The following is a 15,722-nucleotide window of genomic DNA, read 5'->3' as shown; positions in this document are numbered from 1 at the left end:
AGATAGACCCAATTATTTACTTTCATTTTCAATTTACACACCAATAAATAACGTGGGATAACATTTATTAAGAATAGATGTCAATAAATAACGAGATAAGATATTTTATTTTAATCGTTATAACTACTTTATTAAAGCTAAAACGGTTGTAGCGCAACGTTATAACGTTTCGCACTTGACACATGGAGGCGCGGCATTTTAATGTCACTGTCAAAGTAAACAAAACGAAACATTTTCTCATCTGTCAATTCAGTCAAGCGGTTGCGTTCGTGGCGTATGTTTGTACTTTGTCGTCGAGTTTAATTTGTTATCTTATCAGAAACTCCGACGAGTCGTGTGTGTATTATAACAGTGTTACCGCCCACGCTTTTCCGCTTGTAAACAAATCCCAATATGAGCGGTAAAATGTATTTCGGCGGTGTTGAAGGGTAAGTTACATTAGAATAACTGCTATTACACGTGTATGCATTTGTAGTTTTGTTGAAAGTAGAAAGGCTTACCTTGGACATGACTAAAACTTACGAAACGATATTTGAGCGAGAATGATTTATGTTGTAGGTTAAAATAATTTTAATAGATATATTATGTTTTTGCAAAAGTAAACATTAATAATTTAATATAGTTTGGGTTCATGTTCCATATTGTTTGAGCCCGCCAATCAGAGGATAAAACGGCGAGGTGTGTCGACACACCGACAATTGTGTTTAATATCAAAATGCACTTTATAACAAGTGAGGTAAGACAGAAGTTAATATTTATTATGTTTCGGTATGCAAGGCATGCATTGGTTGACGACCTTGAATTGTAACATTTACTTTTCTATATCAAAGATGGATGTATTTGTCTGTTTACTTTTATTATTTTTTACCAGCCTACCTTCCTATCCCGAGCAAAAATCATAGGACTATTTAGAAAACTAAATTGTAAAAAAACGAAATCAATTTTATTTAAGGTTCAACTGATCTTCTAGCTTGACAATGAAGGTCGCGATAATTTCCAGCATTTTACGCATTATTGACTAAATTAACTTAATACATATGTGCGAACCTCTTGGTTGTAATTCAAACCCTTACTAAGATATTACGTTACATAATCAGACACATAAAATATTATAAGTATAAAAAATTGTTTACAATACTTAGTAACACTTCACACATCACTTCCAAGTTTTTCAAATTTTCAGAAGTTATAATAGTTTCTCTATTAACTTTAGTATAAATTTTTATACACACCAAGCATCGCCGCGGCATAAACTAAGCAATCGTGCTTTATTTATTTGACCTTTACTTAAATGCCAATGATTGTACTCTAACAACCACGCCTATTTATTTTTTTACGACATAAATGGCAAAACGTTTAATCGTTCAACTTCAGAAATTCTAAACCATTTATTAAAATAACTCAATTAAAAAATCTACTGAACTAGATTAGAGAAAATTACGTAAGTATGACTACTAAAAAAAAACAATATTTTTGCTACAAAAAATTTCGTCTAATTAAGGGTTAAGTTTGTTAACCTAGTGTATAATTTCTCTGCAAAGAAAAATACCTTAGAGACTTGGAATTTCATTAAAAAATGTTTTTTTAGAAAGCTCCTAACATTCAAAAGCATAGAGTTCATCGAACCTTTTATTGTCTATATCTACACGAATCACGTACTTAGGTTATTCACCACATACTTAGTAAAGTGTACAAATAACCTTTACGTATCACAACTATCGCCTAGCCGTGGGTTTCCGAGATCAAAATCCCCGGTTAAAACACATTGTTATCTCCGTTTCGTCAATGCTTCCCAAGCAATATGATATGTTTTATACAGAAACTTAAGTTCCAGAAACCCACTATAAATGTAATACATATGTTAACTACGTATAGTAAATAAACACTTCAAATGTTTATGATTGTATATGTCTGTTTAATATCTAAATTAAAAATAGGTCTGATAAGAACCCCACTATAAATTCCACTGTCGTAAAAATATAACAAAATATGTTGTTTATCTCTGTTTATTTGAAAGAGAGTGAAAGGGATGTCAATATGATTTTAATAGTTGTTCTGCTTCAGTAGAATTATACAGTAAAATAGGGGTTTTCACTTTAAAACGTACAGAATAGTAAATGAATAGAATAAATAGAATTAAAATTAAATAACACCAGGAAACTGCAGTCATTTATCAAACGTATCTTTGTCACTTGACTTATTTCATAAGGTTATTTCCCTTAACTGTAAGCGTTTCACGAAAAGATAAGGAGGGTTTTCATTTCTTATATCGTACGATTAATTGGTATATAGCATAGAAACACGAACGCCGGTGGTTCAGGGGTTAAGCACTTGATTTATAAACTGCAGGTCATGGGTTTAAATCCCGGTGTGTACCTATGTGTTTTTCTATTTACATACCTACATTTATCCGACGTTCTTACGGTGAAGGAAAACATCGTGCAACGAGCACATATCTGCGAAGGAATATGAAGATATGTGCGAAGTCAACCCGCAATGTGCCAGCGTGGTTGTGGACTATAGTCTAGTCATGGTCTATTAAGATTTGTGATATCGTGAGTCCACATTGCTGGAATAATCTGGAACAAAATGGCAACATGTTTTTGTGTATGTTTCATTGTCAATTAACTGGGTTTGTTTCTCTTGACCAGTGACTCCCAAAGGCAATAAGGGTTCTAGTGATGAAGGAACATTATAACACATTCAGTGATAATCTGCGAGAAAAAAAAATCAGAATATCAGGTTAAGACGAGTCAATGTCTCGTTTGTTTAAAAAATATTGTCGCAGTCTTATCGAAATTAGAATGTCTCGTAAAGCAGATAAGTGTGTTCGTGTATTGATACTAGAGACGTCATAGTACGATGATAAAAATCTGGATTATAAACATTAATACGACCAAAAATCCATCAATTGATAACGACTATAATGAGATAGCCGCGACGCGACGTAATAGACTTGATATCGAGTAATATCGATAACATATCTGTATTTATTCTTTGTCAGTTTTCTCATGAACTTGGCCTCCTGCCGTCAGCCATGTTTGGTAAACACGCTTTATGGATGTAGCACCTTTTTAGCTCAAGAATTCAAAGCTGATTACTTAAGAATATATGTAATTGGTTTTAAAGAGTCTTTTAAGAGAAAACACAGCCATTTATTGGTAACCTATACGTTTCCTTAGTTTAGATTTAACTATTTTAAAATTGTAATCTATATAAACAGCAACCATACTAATATTGTTAATGTGAAAGTTTGGATGGATGGATGTTTGTTAGAAGGTATCACCAAAACGGCTGCACGGATCTTGCTGAAATTTGGTGTACTTATATCACACATATAACATGGTCTGGAAGATCGCAGAGACTACTAATAAAGTTTTCTTTTTTAATTTCGCGCGGACGAAGTCGCGGGAGACAGCCAGTTTAAACTATAATATTTTAGACCAGACCATTTTATTCTATCCTATGTATGTTGTCTACTTAAACAAAATTATGAGGCTAATGTTAACTTTCGCAGGGGTGCGACACATTCAAACCTGGTGATCTGTGACGAGATGGGCAAGGTGGTAGGACAAGCGAAGGGACCCGGCACCAATCACTGGGCTTTGGGTATAGAAAAGTGCGCGACACGCATCATCGCTATGCTCCATGCTGCCAAACAAGATGCAGGCATACCTATTGATACGCCTTTGGATTCACTCGTAAGTAGACTAATGAAAGTGACACAGAGTAGAGAGAACACTCAGAGTTGACACTGACTGTGTTATTTGACTCGACTGTACTAAATCGTAATGACCATATCTATTGTACCCATTTAAAGAACGTCGACAGAATAGTAACGATTTTTTTATCTTATCTATCCGTTTGTAACTCTTTAATTTTTTTTGACAATCGAGTAACGTTAACGTAATATGACATGCGATTGTCACTTCCTTTTCAAACTGATTATGACATCTGTCATATTGAAGCTTTACTAGGAAATAAATTATCATAGCAAAATATTTCTGTATTCGAACGAATGTTTCTGTCTACATATAGATCTTTATCATCTAAATAAGCAGCCAATTCATACTAACAAAGCTTCGACCAGCAAATTAACCTCCATTACGATCAATTGTCCAGGGTCTGACGCTGTCTGGGTGCGAGCAGGACAGCAGCAACGCGGAGCTGGCTGCGCGTGTGTTAGAGGGAGACAAGTGTAGCGCTCGCAAGGTGTACGTCGCGTCAGACACCGCCGGCTCGCTCTTCACTGGGGCGCCCTCTGGTGGCATGGTACTCATTGCTGGTGGGAATTGAATCTATTGTTAACCCTATATGTTTAAGGAATTTCAGAGCGGACTAACTGTGGGTTTCTGAGACAAAAATTCCTTTTAAAAAAGTATTATCTGTTTCATCAAAGATAATAATTTTAGTCTCAGAAATAAACATTAATTTATCTTAGTTTAACTAATTACAAATCTATTTGAAGTTTTAGGGCTCCGTACCTCGAAAGGAAAAACATTGGAATGCTTATAGGATCACTGTGTTGTCCGTCTGTCTGGCAATACCCTTTTTTTCCTCAATTCTGTTGTCTCGAAATCCTTTACTGCACAAAATTAATTCCTGTAACCTTGGTCTTGAATCTAAAAAATAATTTGTCCTTTTTTCGCTTAATGTATTTCCGAAACGATAATATCGGAGGAAAGGTCGGATTATTGACACAATAAGTTAAAAACCAAAATAAAATAAAAGTACATTTCCTTCCGGTAACCGAAAAATGACTTAAAAAGTCGACAATTATCTTTTCTTTACGAGTCAAATAAATTTAGAGTCATCAAGTTTTGTGGCAAAACATCGTAGCCACCAAACTATGATTTCTAAAATTAAAATAAATCAGAAAACTCTTGTATCGTATGTATTTATTTACAAAGACGGTTGAAGTTTCAATGACCAGAGGAAGGTCAAGGGTTGGGGGGCTATCAGTCGACCCAGTTTCCAAGCGCGTCCCTATTAAGTATTTGTTTTGCTTCTCTCAATAACAACTGCGAATCGTTTATATTTTTACTAGTTTTTAGTGCCGAAACACACCTAGAAGCTTATTGCTATCTCTTTTTTTTTATGAAGTAAGAGAGTGATGACGATATATTTTGACATCCCTTACGTTATTTTACTAATATTATAAATGCACAAGTTTAAATGGATTGATGTTTGTTTGAAGGTATCTCCATAACGGCTCAACGGATCTCGATTAAATTTGGCATACAAATAATAGTTTGAAAGAACACATAGGCTCCTTCTTAAGTTTTTTAAGTCACGGGCGATAGCTAGTTTATAATAAAACAGACAATCACTGCAAATCTCACTACACCAAATTAAATCCGCGCGTACAAAAAAAACATATTAGTAACTTATGTGTTCTTCCAGACTATGCTCTACATCTATGCCAAATTCCAACGAGATTTGTTCAACCGTTGTCGTAATACCTTCTAACAAACATCCATCCATTTATCCAAACATTCTCATTTCTAATATTAGTAAGAATAATTTATAAAATATTTAGGTTATCTTTTAATTTATATTGTCTAGATAAGTAGGTTTTAAAAATTTCGCCGACCTAGTTTCAGGGCAAGTACCTCTGAATGTTACTCGAGCGCAGTTCTAAATGTTTCTAAATGTACTATCGCAAACAGAAGTGTTACAATACAAAAACAATTAAGCGAGTACAGACGCTAACAAAACTGTAACTATATAAAATCATTAAATTGTTTGTATGTTTTAGAATAAAAAGTAATAAAACATGCGCTATTTTTTAAGTTTAGTAATTATATACACCTTCCTACTAATATTATAACTGCGAATGAATGGATGTATGGATAGATGGATGGATGTTTGCTAGAACATATCTCCAAAACGGACGCATGGATATGTAGTTAAATTTGCATAGATATATAACAGTCTGAAAGAACACATAAGTTACTATTTTCTTATTTCGCGACGGAACCGCGGGCGGCAACTAGTTTTATTATAAGTAAATTTAAACGGATGGATGTATGGATGTATCTAATTACTTGACAGCTGAATGGAACAGATTACAATCTGAAATAGCGTGAAGACTACTAACTCAATTATTATACAAAGATCGTAAAATAAAAATCAAGTGTTGGTCGGAATTTTGAGGAATTTCGCGTTATGTAATTTTAAGACGATACTGGTGATAAAATCTATTAAAACACATTACTGGTTTGTGTTTATCTAAACGTACATTTATTCTGACAAAAAAAACCTGTTAATAAATAGAGGTCGCCCGCCGATGTGAATCGGAAATAATTGTTATTCAATGTCGCAGCTGACTGATTAACATCGATTTTTTAATCGATTAATCATTAACGAGACATTGATAACTAAATCGATTACTACTCAAGTTAAAGGCAGTATTACTTACCATATTAAAATAATGATTTTTCTTAATTTTCAAGGGTTTCTCTCAAAGTATATTGAAAGTAATTGATAGATGAAGATTTTTTACTACGGTTTCCACAGTAGAAATACATGTATAAAACATATGGTCATAGTCTATCTCGATATGATTTCGGACAAGTTTTTAGTCAGTGAAAACAGATAAACAGACATGTAGTCTAAAATTTAAAGTCCATGTTTTTGTTGTTTTTATAATTCCGAAGTCAAAATATCTATTTCTACGGAAATACACTATGCTTTCAACCAGTGTTACAATATATAATTTATCCTTATGTACACATATATATTTACATGATAAAACTGATGCAATTTATATAATGCCTCTTACATAAACAAGCACAAAGATACTATTTATAAGCGAACTTTACAATTCTCTATTACTATAACCATAATTTATTGACGTAATTCAGGACAAATGGAATTTATATCTTTATGGAACTAGGAATGCTTGTGTGTTGTTTTTATGGTCACCCTATTATAGCCGACATATTTGCGCACTTTACCAAGCTTAGTCTTTTGTTCTTGTATTTAGATAATTTTACTGCATTTATTACTTACAAGATATGTTTGCAATAATCTTTATTGATATATTAACTATTTGTATGATGCAAAAATACATAAAAATATCATCATCATCATCATCATCAGCTCATTATACGTCCCCACCGAGGGACTCGGAGCCTACCCTAAGTTAAGGATGAATATAAAAATTATTATTAGTTTTCTTCAATAGAGTATATTAGGGGTACATGGTAATTTGTTTTTTTTTTTAAATAATTATTTATCTTTGATATGTTTTAGTTCAAACTAATCTTTATTTCAGGGACTGGTTCCAACGCGTTGTTACGTACTCCTGATGGAAAACAACATGGATGTGGGGGGTGGGGGTATCTTTTAGGTGACGAAGGAGGAGGTAAGGTTATAATTGTCGTCTTTTACTAAATAAACTAAAGATTGTGATGTACCAAAGAATTGATTTTGCTTAGTATTGTTTTACAACAAAGTTAAAAAAAATAACTTTTATTAGTAATAAAGTAAAGTTTTTAATATTTATGTAGGCCATGAACTTAACTGTCACTTAACAATTACTTGCAACATTAAACGTGACATATCTTTTCTAAACAATATCTGTAACAATATATCATTATTACCGTATTAAATTTCTAGAAAATATCATGTTTTGTTACTAAATGTCACGTAGAAAGCATTAATTTAAAAAGGTGAAATAGATATGGCAACACTTTGTATATACTGCAAAAATGGCAACATTGTGGCTAAGTTTATTATTTTAACGATGACATACAATGAAATTATTTTAACGCATTGGTTGATTACTGTTTATACTACATTTATGTTAAGATTTGCTTATTCTAATTTCCGTAATGATTGCGTACATTTCCCCAGCATACTGGATAGCATACCGCGCGGTGAAGACAGTGTTTGACGATGTGGACGGGCTGCGCGCCGCCCCGCACCCCACACACCGCGTCTGGGAACTCATCCGGGAACACTTCAATGCAGACTCCAGGGCAGATCTACTGCCGCATTCCTATAAACATTTCGACAAGTCACACTTCGCCGGTAAGCTATTGTACAAGTATTACTGCTAAATATGTCTTGTCCTTACCTTTTTTGTAAGAGAAATCTAAACTCAATTGCTAAACAAACCAAGTATTGACTTATTTTGGTATTTGGCTTTTTGAAGTAATATAAATCGAATTATACGTATATTGATTAGTAGCTTAAGTGTTCTTCCAGACTTTGTTCCACATCTGTGCCAAATTTCACCGAGATCTTTGCAGCCGTTCTGAAGATATCTTCACATTCGCATTCATAATTTCTGTAACGTTTTTTAAATATTGGTATTGAATATTTGAAGGTCTGACGGCGAAGGTGTCCCAGCTGGCGCGCGAGGGTGACCCGCTGAGCGCGCACCTGCTGGCGGCGGGCGGGGCGGCGCTGGGCGCGCACATGGCCGCGCTGTGTGCGCGCGACGCCCCGCCCACCTGCACGCCCACCTCCCCGCCCACCTCCCCGCCCACCTGCCTGCGCGTCGTCTGCGTCGGCTCCGTGTGGCACAGCTGGCTCGCGCTCAGACCCGGCCTGCTCAACCAGCTCGCGCACAGGAAGGTCACCCTTCTAACGTTTAAATTAAATACTACGACCCGTACAATATCTTCTCACATTTGTTACAATAATAATAATTATTCTATTTAAGCCTCTTATTCGTATAATAACTAAATGTTACAGTAAAAGATAAAATGGAATTGGAAATCTTCTGCAAATCAAATATTCATAAGTATTTATCTAAATTCCAGGTAAAAACGGAACTGGAATTAGTCCGTTTGCGTGTATCGAGCGCGATGGGCGCGGCGTGGCTTGCAGCTAAACACGTTGACTACGACCTGCCGAGAGATGACTCCGCGTTCTGCGAAGTCTTCTACACCTACCGACCCTCCGAGATGCTCAACGGTAACGTGAACGGTAACTCTAAAATTAACGGCAAGATCGAAAACGGTTACCAAGGATGTGGATGTGACGATTGGAGTAACTGGAGTTAATGTAACTCTTTTTGTAACATTAATTTTCATGTTACAAAGTAAAGTAATGTTACATGATAAAGTAACATATAAACTGTAGGTAGTATGTACTAAAGTGTTATTTAGTACAGTAATAGTCAAATGTGACGTTACAGGGAATAGTAACATTTGAAACATAATACATATCTGATTGAATCAATATGAAATAAAGTTATGAGAACATTTCCATCCTTGTGTTAAATCCATTATTTTGCTTTGTCTTTGTAACACAGTGAAACATGTCATTGCAAATGTCTCGATTGCTCAAAGTTTGCTAAAGGGCAGCTGGTTTTTTCGAACGATTTAAGTAAAAAAGGTCAAAAAACACTTTGTAATAGTTTCGTCATTAGATTTAAGGTGATAATTTAGTTTACTACATATCAGAAACAATGTTACAATAAAAGTTATTAGTGTTACATTTGAAGTCAATATGATATCTTTGTATTTTGCTAAATATTAAAATTAAACATTTATATTGTTAAAATTCATATATTTAAAGAATAATGCCTGGATTACAGTATTCCAGTACAAGACAGCAGTGTCGCTGGCGTGGCATGGAATGTTTTGGCTCACTGGCATTTTATGCCGGTTGTATTCCAGCGCTGATTTTGAACGCTATTGTCCTACTGTGATATTGTCCTACTGTACTGGCATAATGTAAACGAGACATCAAGTCCAAAACTATTTTACTTTTATCAACAATGTCAAATATGTATATTTATTAATATGAAAACCAGTGTATTATCATCTCTATACATTTATTTATCATATTTTTAATATACTATATTTCGTATCCAAAAAAATATGCATATACAAAACATATTATATTAAAAAGAGAACACCACCGGCTGCGGAATCCCATGACTCAAACAACCAGTGGTGAGGGCTGCAGAGACAGGAACCTTCTCACGATACGCGCGGTTTCTAGGATAACTGCGTTTTGTATCGGGCCCTTAATCCAACTGTGTAGCGACAGCTTATCATTATTATTTAGTATTTATAACATCTGTTTGATAATTTATATATCTTCTTGCCTATATTATATATAGATCTGAATACATTTTGAAATTACATTGGAAATTTTTATATTAATTTTAGATATGAATTGTAATTATTTTTTATATTAAATACTTTTGGAGTAGAAAATGTGAAATTTCAGATCTGAAGTAATAATATTTTATACCAAAGTGAAAAAAACTGAAACTGTGAAACTAGAGAAGATTATTATATTTATATTAAGAATAACATTTCCGATTTTTTTTAACCATTCGATTATTTTTAGTATTTTGCTTATTATTTTTTTAATATAAAATCTTCTTATTTATGTAATATCTTATTGAAATAGTTGAATAGTCAATAATTTAGTTATTTTTTCTTGTATACACATAGTTCCTAAATGTATTATTTAATAAGAATATTGTTATATGCTTTCATATGAATTTAAAAATATAAAAAGGCGAAAAATATCTCAACATTTTCTACTCGTTTTTCTTTTTACACTTATGTAAAACACTTGGCTGTGAAACATTACATTATTCAGAAACATATAATACGAGATTATATAGTGTTTTATATTTTTAGACGTTATTAATTACAATCCTGTGTCGCGAATGACGTGCTTTCGTTACCAAGTCTAGTGTCAGAATGACTAGCGAGGGGACAAACGTCTCATTTTCGTAAGGCTAGTGTTGAGTCAATACACTGGCTCATTTCCGGATTTTCTTCCTAACAATATTATAAACGTTTAAAATAAAGTATATAACAATATTCAACAGTCATTTCTTATATATATATTAAGTGAACATATATAAGCATAGTTATATTCAAGTTGTTACTTGTTAGTTAACATAAAATTTAGCCCTTAAAATTTAGGCCTTAGCCTTAGAAACATTTTTATTGTGTAAATTTTTTTAGCAATATATTAATCACTTTGTTTTAATTGTTAACAAATTATTAAAATATACAATTATCTAATTTCAGTTTGTTTTATTTTAGAATTCTTATGATTCGAGATGAATGTTATGTATTTACAAAAACATTTTAGAGCGAATATTTGCCATACATCAAAATAGAAAATAACGAGATTTGTTTAGCAGTTGTGCAATAGTTATTATGCTATTCGTTAATCGTTATATTTGTGTTATCTGTCCTATAACGTAATGTTGCAAGAATTTTTGCAAAATTACATATTTTTCAGGAAATGTTTATAATAAAAAAAGAAAAATGAACACTAACACGTATTCACGTAACATTTTTACCGAACGTTGTTAACAATTAATATGAATCAGCTTATTTGATAACATAGAGTGTGATTATTCGATTGTGATCGATGTTTTAATAGTCCTACTATATGTTTTCCTGCTGTTTTCAATTTTGTTTGTTGCAACATTTTCAAATTAAAGTCACTCAAATACTAAACTGTCAATGTCAATCGTATCAATATCAAATCAATGTCACTATCAAAATGTCAATGGTTCGGTCTCTTCTCAAATTTTTGAATAAAAAACCAATTTTAAATATTAATTATAGATGTTCATATCGTGCAATTACTACTTATAAGCAACGAAAAAGTGATAAAGACAATAGTTATATTTTTAACAGTATTATACTGGCGGCAGCCGGTGTTATAGGTTACGTGAGTATAAAGGAGAAAGTATCAGCTGCTAGTATAGTGAATGATAGTTTAAAAGGTAGAAGAGAGAAATATAACTTTATAGCGGACGTTGTAGCTGTTTCTGCTCCATCTGTTGTGTATATAGAGATCAAAGATGGGAGAAGACTGGACTTATATACCGGCAATCCGATAACACTGTCCAATGGTTCAGGATTTGTGGTGAAGGAAGATGGGTTGATACTTACGAATGCTCATGTCGTTGTCAACAAGCCTAACGCGATAGTAGAAGTAAAATTACTCGTAAGTTAACTCATTATTATTGTTATTTTTTATTTTGTTTCATCATCCTTCTATCAATATACAAATATATTTTAATTTTTATGAGAGAATAACAACAGTATTAAACATTTTGATGTTATTTACGAAACATATCTTGGGCTTGATAAGATTATGTTACAGCTAAATTGCGTCATCTATACAAAATTTAGTAATTTGCAAATATAAAAAGCACAATATTAAAGATTAATACATTACTACATTCTACATATTTATATTGTTATGGTAAATTATTAGGTCAAATGCAGAATTCCAACTTACAGTATCAATGTTTCACAATATTTCAGGATGGTTCAACACACAAGGGTATTGTTGAAGATGTAGATTTAAAGTCAGATTTAGCAACACTCCGCATCCCAGTCAAAAATCTGCCCACAATGAAGCTTGGCTCTTCAGCTGATATTAGACCAGGAGAATGGGTAAGATAGAACTATGTAGTCAATAAAATCACTTCAGTATTAAAATTGACATGTCCAGTAATTATATTAATAATTATTTTTATCATTTTCTTTGAACCCACTATCTTCTATCTATTAGGTCGAATAGTAGTTGCCTGTGACTTTGTGTGATATTAAGAAATCTAGGAATGAATATAACCTATGTCACCCAGGGATGCAACACACCCCAAAAGTGAAAGAATTTTTCAAATCAGTTCATTAGTTTCAAAGTATATCTAATGCAAACAATCATATAATTCCTCCTTTGAAAACATTTTTTTACATTTCAGGTAGTGGCTATGGGTAGTCCTTTAGCTTTAAGTAACACAGTCACAGCCGGGGTAGTCAGTTCTGCACAGAGAGCTAGTGAGGAGCTTGGATTGAGAGGTATGTTTAACTACTAACTAGTAGTATATTTCTCATCAATCCAATACCAAATTAAGTTAACGAATGAATGTCAAATTCTGTACACTAAACTAAATGGATAGGTGATTGCTTGAAAATAACAGCTATTGCTTCATTCTGATTTAAACATGCCTGATGTTGATACACAACAGTTAAATCAGCGCCAAAATGGTGAAAATCAAATAGGCACAGAATACTACATCTTATAGCCAGTCCATTTTTAGAGTCAGTGATTCGGTACATAACCAGCATTACATTATTTATATTGTAAGTTTTGATATAAAGTTTTTAACCACCAAAGGAAGAATTTCCGATCAAACTCATCATTAAACTACATGAAATCTGGAGTGAATTGTAGACATTACTTTTTATTTTTTATTTACAGGTAAAGACATGGTATACATACAGACAGACGCACCAATCACATTTGGCAACAGTGGAGGACCACTAGTCAACTTGGACGGAGAGGCAATCGGAGTGAACAGTATGAAAGTGATGTCGGGGATATCATTTGCTATACCTATTGACTATGTTAAGGACTTTCTAGCTAAGAGTATGTATATGATAATTAAAAAAAATTGTTTTAGATAAACATACAAATTTGCAAAAGGTCAAAGGTCAAAATTAGACTATTGATAGTACAGAAATAATATTGTACAATATCATTTATTTTAGTAATTATTATAAATGTGAATGTTTTGATGGATGGATGGATGTTTGTTTGTAGGTATCTCCTGAACAGCTGCATGGATTTTGCTGTAACATAGCATTCATGTAGAACATAGTCTGGAAGAACACATTTGTTACTAATAGTATTTTAATAATCACGTACAAGCAAAGTCGCAAGTAAAAGCTAGTCTTACATACTATCTTTTTTTACATTAGTTTTCGCCTTAAGTTTTAAATTGTCTTCCAAAGACATTGTAACAATTTTCATCAACATAACATTTGTAATGTTAGGTCGCAGCAAGTCCCCACCGGTGTCGAAGCGGTACCTCGGCATTACAATGCTCTCCCTCACTCCACACATACTGATCGAGTTGAGGATGAGAAATCCAGAGGTAATCAATCAATTTGTTTTAATAAAATAACACTTTAGGAAACAATGGGAAGGGGATTTGACGGAGGAGGGGACATAGGAAGAAGAATTATCCTCGTTTGAGTGTATTCTCTCCTTTGTCAAAGGTCCATCTATTTATTTTATGTCTGTAGGTAGCGGTCACTTGCTATTTTGGTGTATTCAGGTAGCCAGTTGCTTGTTAGCCACCTTATGATTCCAGGTCGCTTTGTGTAAATTTAGTGAGAAAGTCAACATTGAAATACTGACACTGAGCAAAAAAACGAATTTATCCAGATTATTTCTTGTTGGTTGAACTTTCAACACATTCTGTTTAAGTAGAAATGAGGTCTTAAAATATTATAAAAGTAAAGAAAATAACATAAATTATTGAATGTCATGTATCCTAATATAGGGTCTCCTTATACCTTTGTTTCTGATATGAATTTTGTTGTGATCAGATGCCATCAGACATCAAACATGGTATCCTGGTGTGGAAGGTTATCATTGGTTCTCCGGCATACAAGTAAGTTGATATGACATTAGATTAATGACGTAATTGGCTAATGTACAAGTGAATGAAGGAAGACATTCAGTTTCTGGTGATAAAGATAACAAAAATCAATGAAATATATCAAAATTATAGATTAATAATATTTTTAGAATTTAAAATAGTCTAAATTTGACATTCGGTCAAGTCACGTGGACGGCGCCATTTTGTTTGTTAATATTTTCATAATTTAGAATTCAGTAGTTCAATCCAAGATTCAGTAGCACAATAACATACAGAAATATGATCCTACTCTATGACATGGCGTGACGTCACAGAAGACGCCATGACAGTTTAACGAGTTTTGAAAACCCAAAATACACAATTTAATCGTAATTATTTTTAAATATTTCAACAGTGGGGGATTACAGCCTGGAGATATAATAACAAATATCAACGGGAAACCAGTCTACAGGTAAGATTTTTTCAATCACATGTGAACTAAAGATATTGTTTTTTTTGTGATACTTGCATTAAAATATGTTCTCCTTGTTTTTTCATACATTGAGAAGGGTGAAAATATTTGTCTGTACTTTTTCTTTCTATTTTTTTTAATTATACTATTACTTTACGTGTTGAGGCACAGGATTAATTTAATTTTGCCAAAAATCTTTCTTTCTTTTTTTCTTATAGTGCACATCCAACTTGTCAGATAAATTTGTCAAACAAATTATGAGTTTTGTATTCTTTATTGTTTCTAGTTGTTCTGGAAATCATATATCTTTTGTACATTAAATTTAAAAAAAAAACATTTTTTTTGGAAATGGTAACACACAGCTTACCTGTCAGATTACCTGGCAAATTATCAATTTAATTGTATATTTTGTAACAGCGCGACAGACATCTACTCTCTACTGGAGAGTACTCACGGCCGGCTCGAGCTGGAGGTGGTGCGAGGACACAAGAAGATGTCCCTCACTGTCACACCCGAGATACACTGACTGCACACTTCAATAAGTCACCGGCAAATTGTGAACATCGACAGTTTGTAAATCGCCTAAACAAATCTTAGACTAAACTAAAGTACATCGCATGGAGACTATATTTCTATTTATGGAATGTTTACAATTTGCCTAGGTAAATAACAAACCGGTTAAATTGACTATCTGTTTATAATATCATAGCATAATGAAATAAAGAGTGATTATATATCTTATTGAATATAACATTCGACAATTAAAAAAAAACGCATAATAGATTTTTTTACAAAAAAAAACTGTTTTAAGATAAAATTGGCTTAGTCAAATCTCTTAAAAAATGTCACATTGAATAATTCTATTTTGAATTG

The 15,722-nt window shown here is 33.0% G+C and overlaps 1 protein-coding gene across 1 annotated transcript; it reads left to right on the top strand.

Moving 5' to 3' along the window:
- Positions 1-220: 220 nt before the first annotated feature.
- On the top strand, positions 221-15,579 carry HtrA2 (HTRA2-related serine protease). Its single transcript, XM_013310237.1, has 15 exons — positions 221-428; positions 3,518-3,701; positions 4,123-4,285; positions 7,280-7,369; positions 7,861-8,037; positions 8,336-8,586; positions 8,775-8,991; positions 11,654-11,949; positions 12,273-12,404; positions 12,713-12,809; positions 13,213-13,380; positions 13,788-13,888; positions 14,346-14,410; positions 14,793-14,849; positions 15,267-15,579. Exons 1-15 carry the CDS (start codon positions 394-396, stop codon positions 15,373-15,375), a joined length of 2,142 nt encoding a protein of 713 aa, XP_013165691.1. The 5' UTR covers positions 221-393; the 3' UTR covers positions 15,376-15,579.
- The last annotated feature ends 143 nt before the right edge of the window (positions 15,580-15,722 follow it).

Source organism: Papilio xuthus, unplaced genomic scaffold (assembly GCF_000836235.2).
Source record: "Papilio xuthus unplaced genomic scaffold, Pxut_1.1 DF827756.1, whole genome shotgun sequence".
Classification (NCBI taxonomy): domain Eukaryota; kingdom Metazoa; phylum Arthropoda; class Insecta; order Lepidoptera; family Papilionidae; genus Papilio; species Papilio xuthus.
This window is presented reverse-complemented; position numbering and strand designations above follow the sequence as displayed.

Bases quoted from the DNA above. Each gene is read 5' to 3' on its own strand.
- HtrA2 (XM_013310237.1), top strand. From the start codon at position 394: ATGAGCGGTAAAATGTATTTCGGCGGTGTTGAAGG. The intron at 4,286-7,279 runs GTGGGAATTGAA...TCTTTATTTCAG, and splicing joins TGGCATGGTACTCATTGCTG to GGACTGGTTCCAACGCGTTG. The intron at 14,850-15,266 runs GTAAGATTTTTT...ATTTTGTAACAG, and splicing joins AACGGGAAACCAGTCTACAG to CGCGACAGACATCTACTCTC.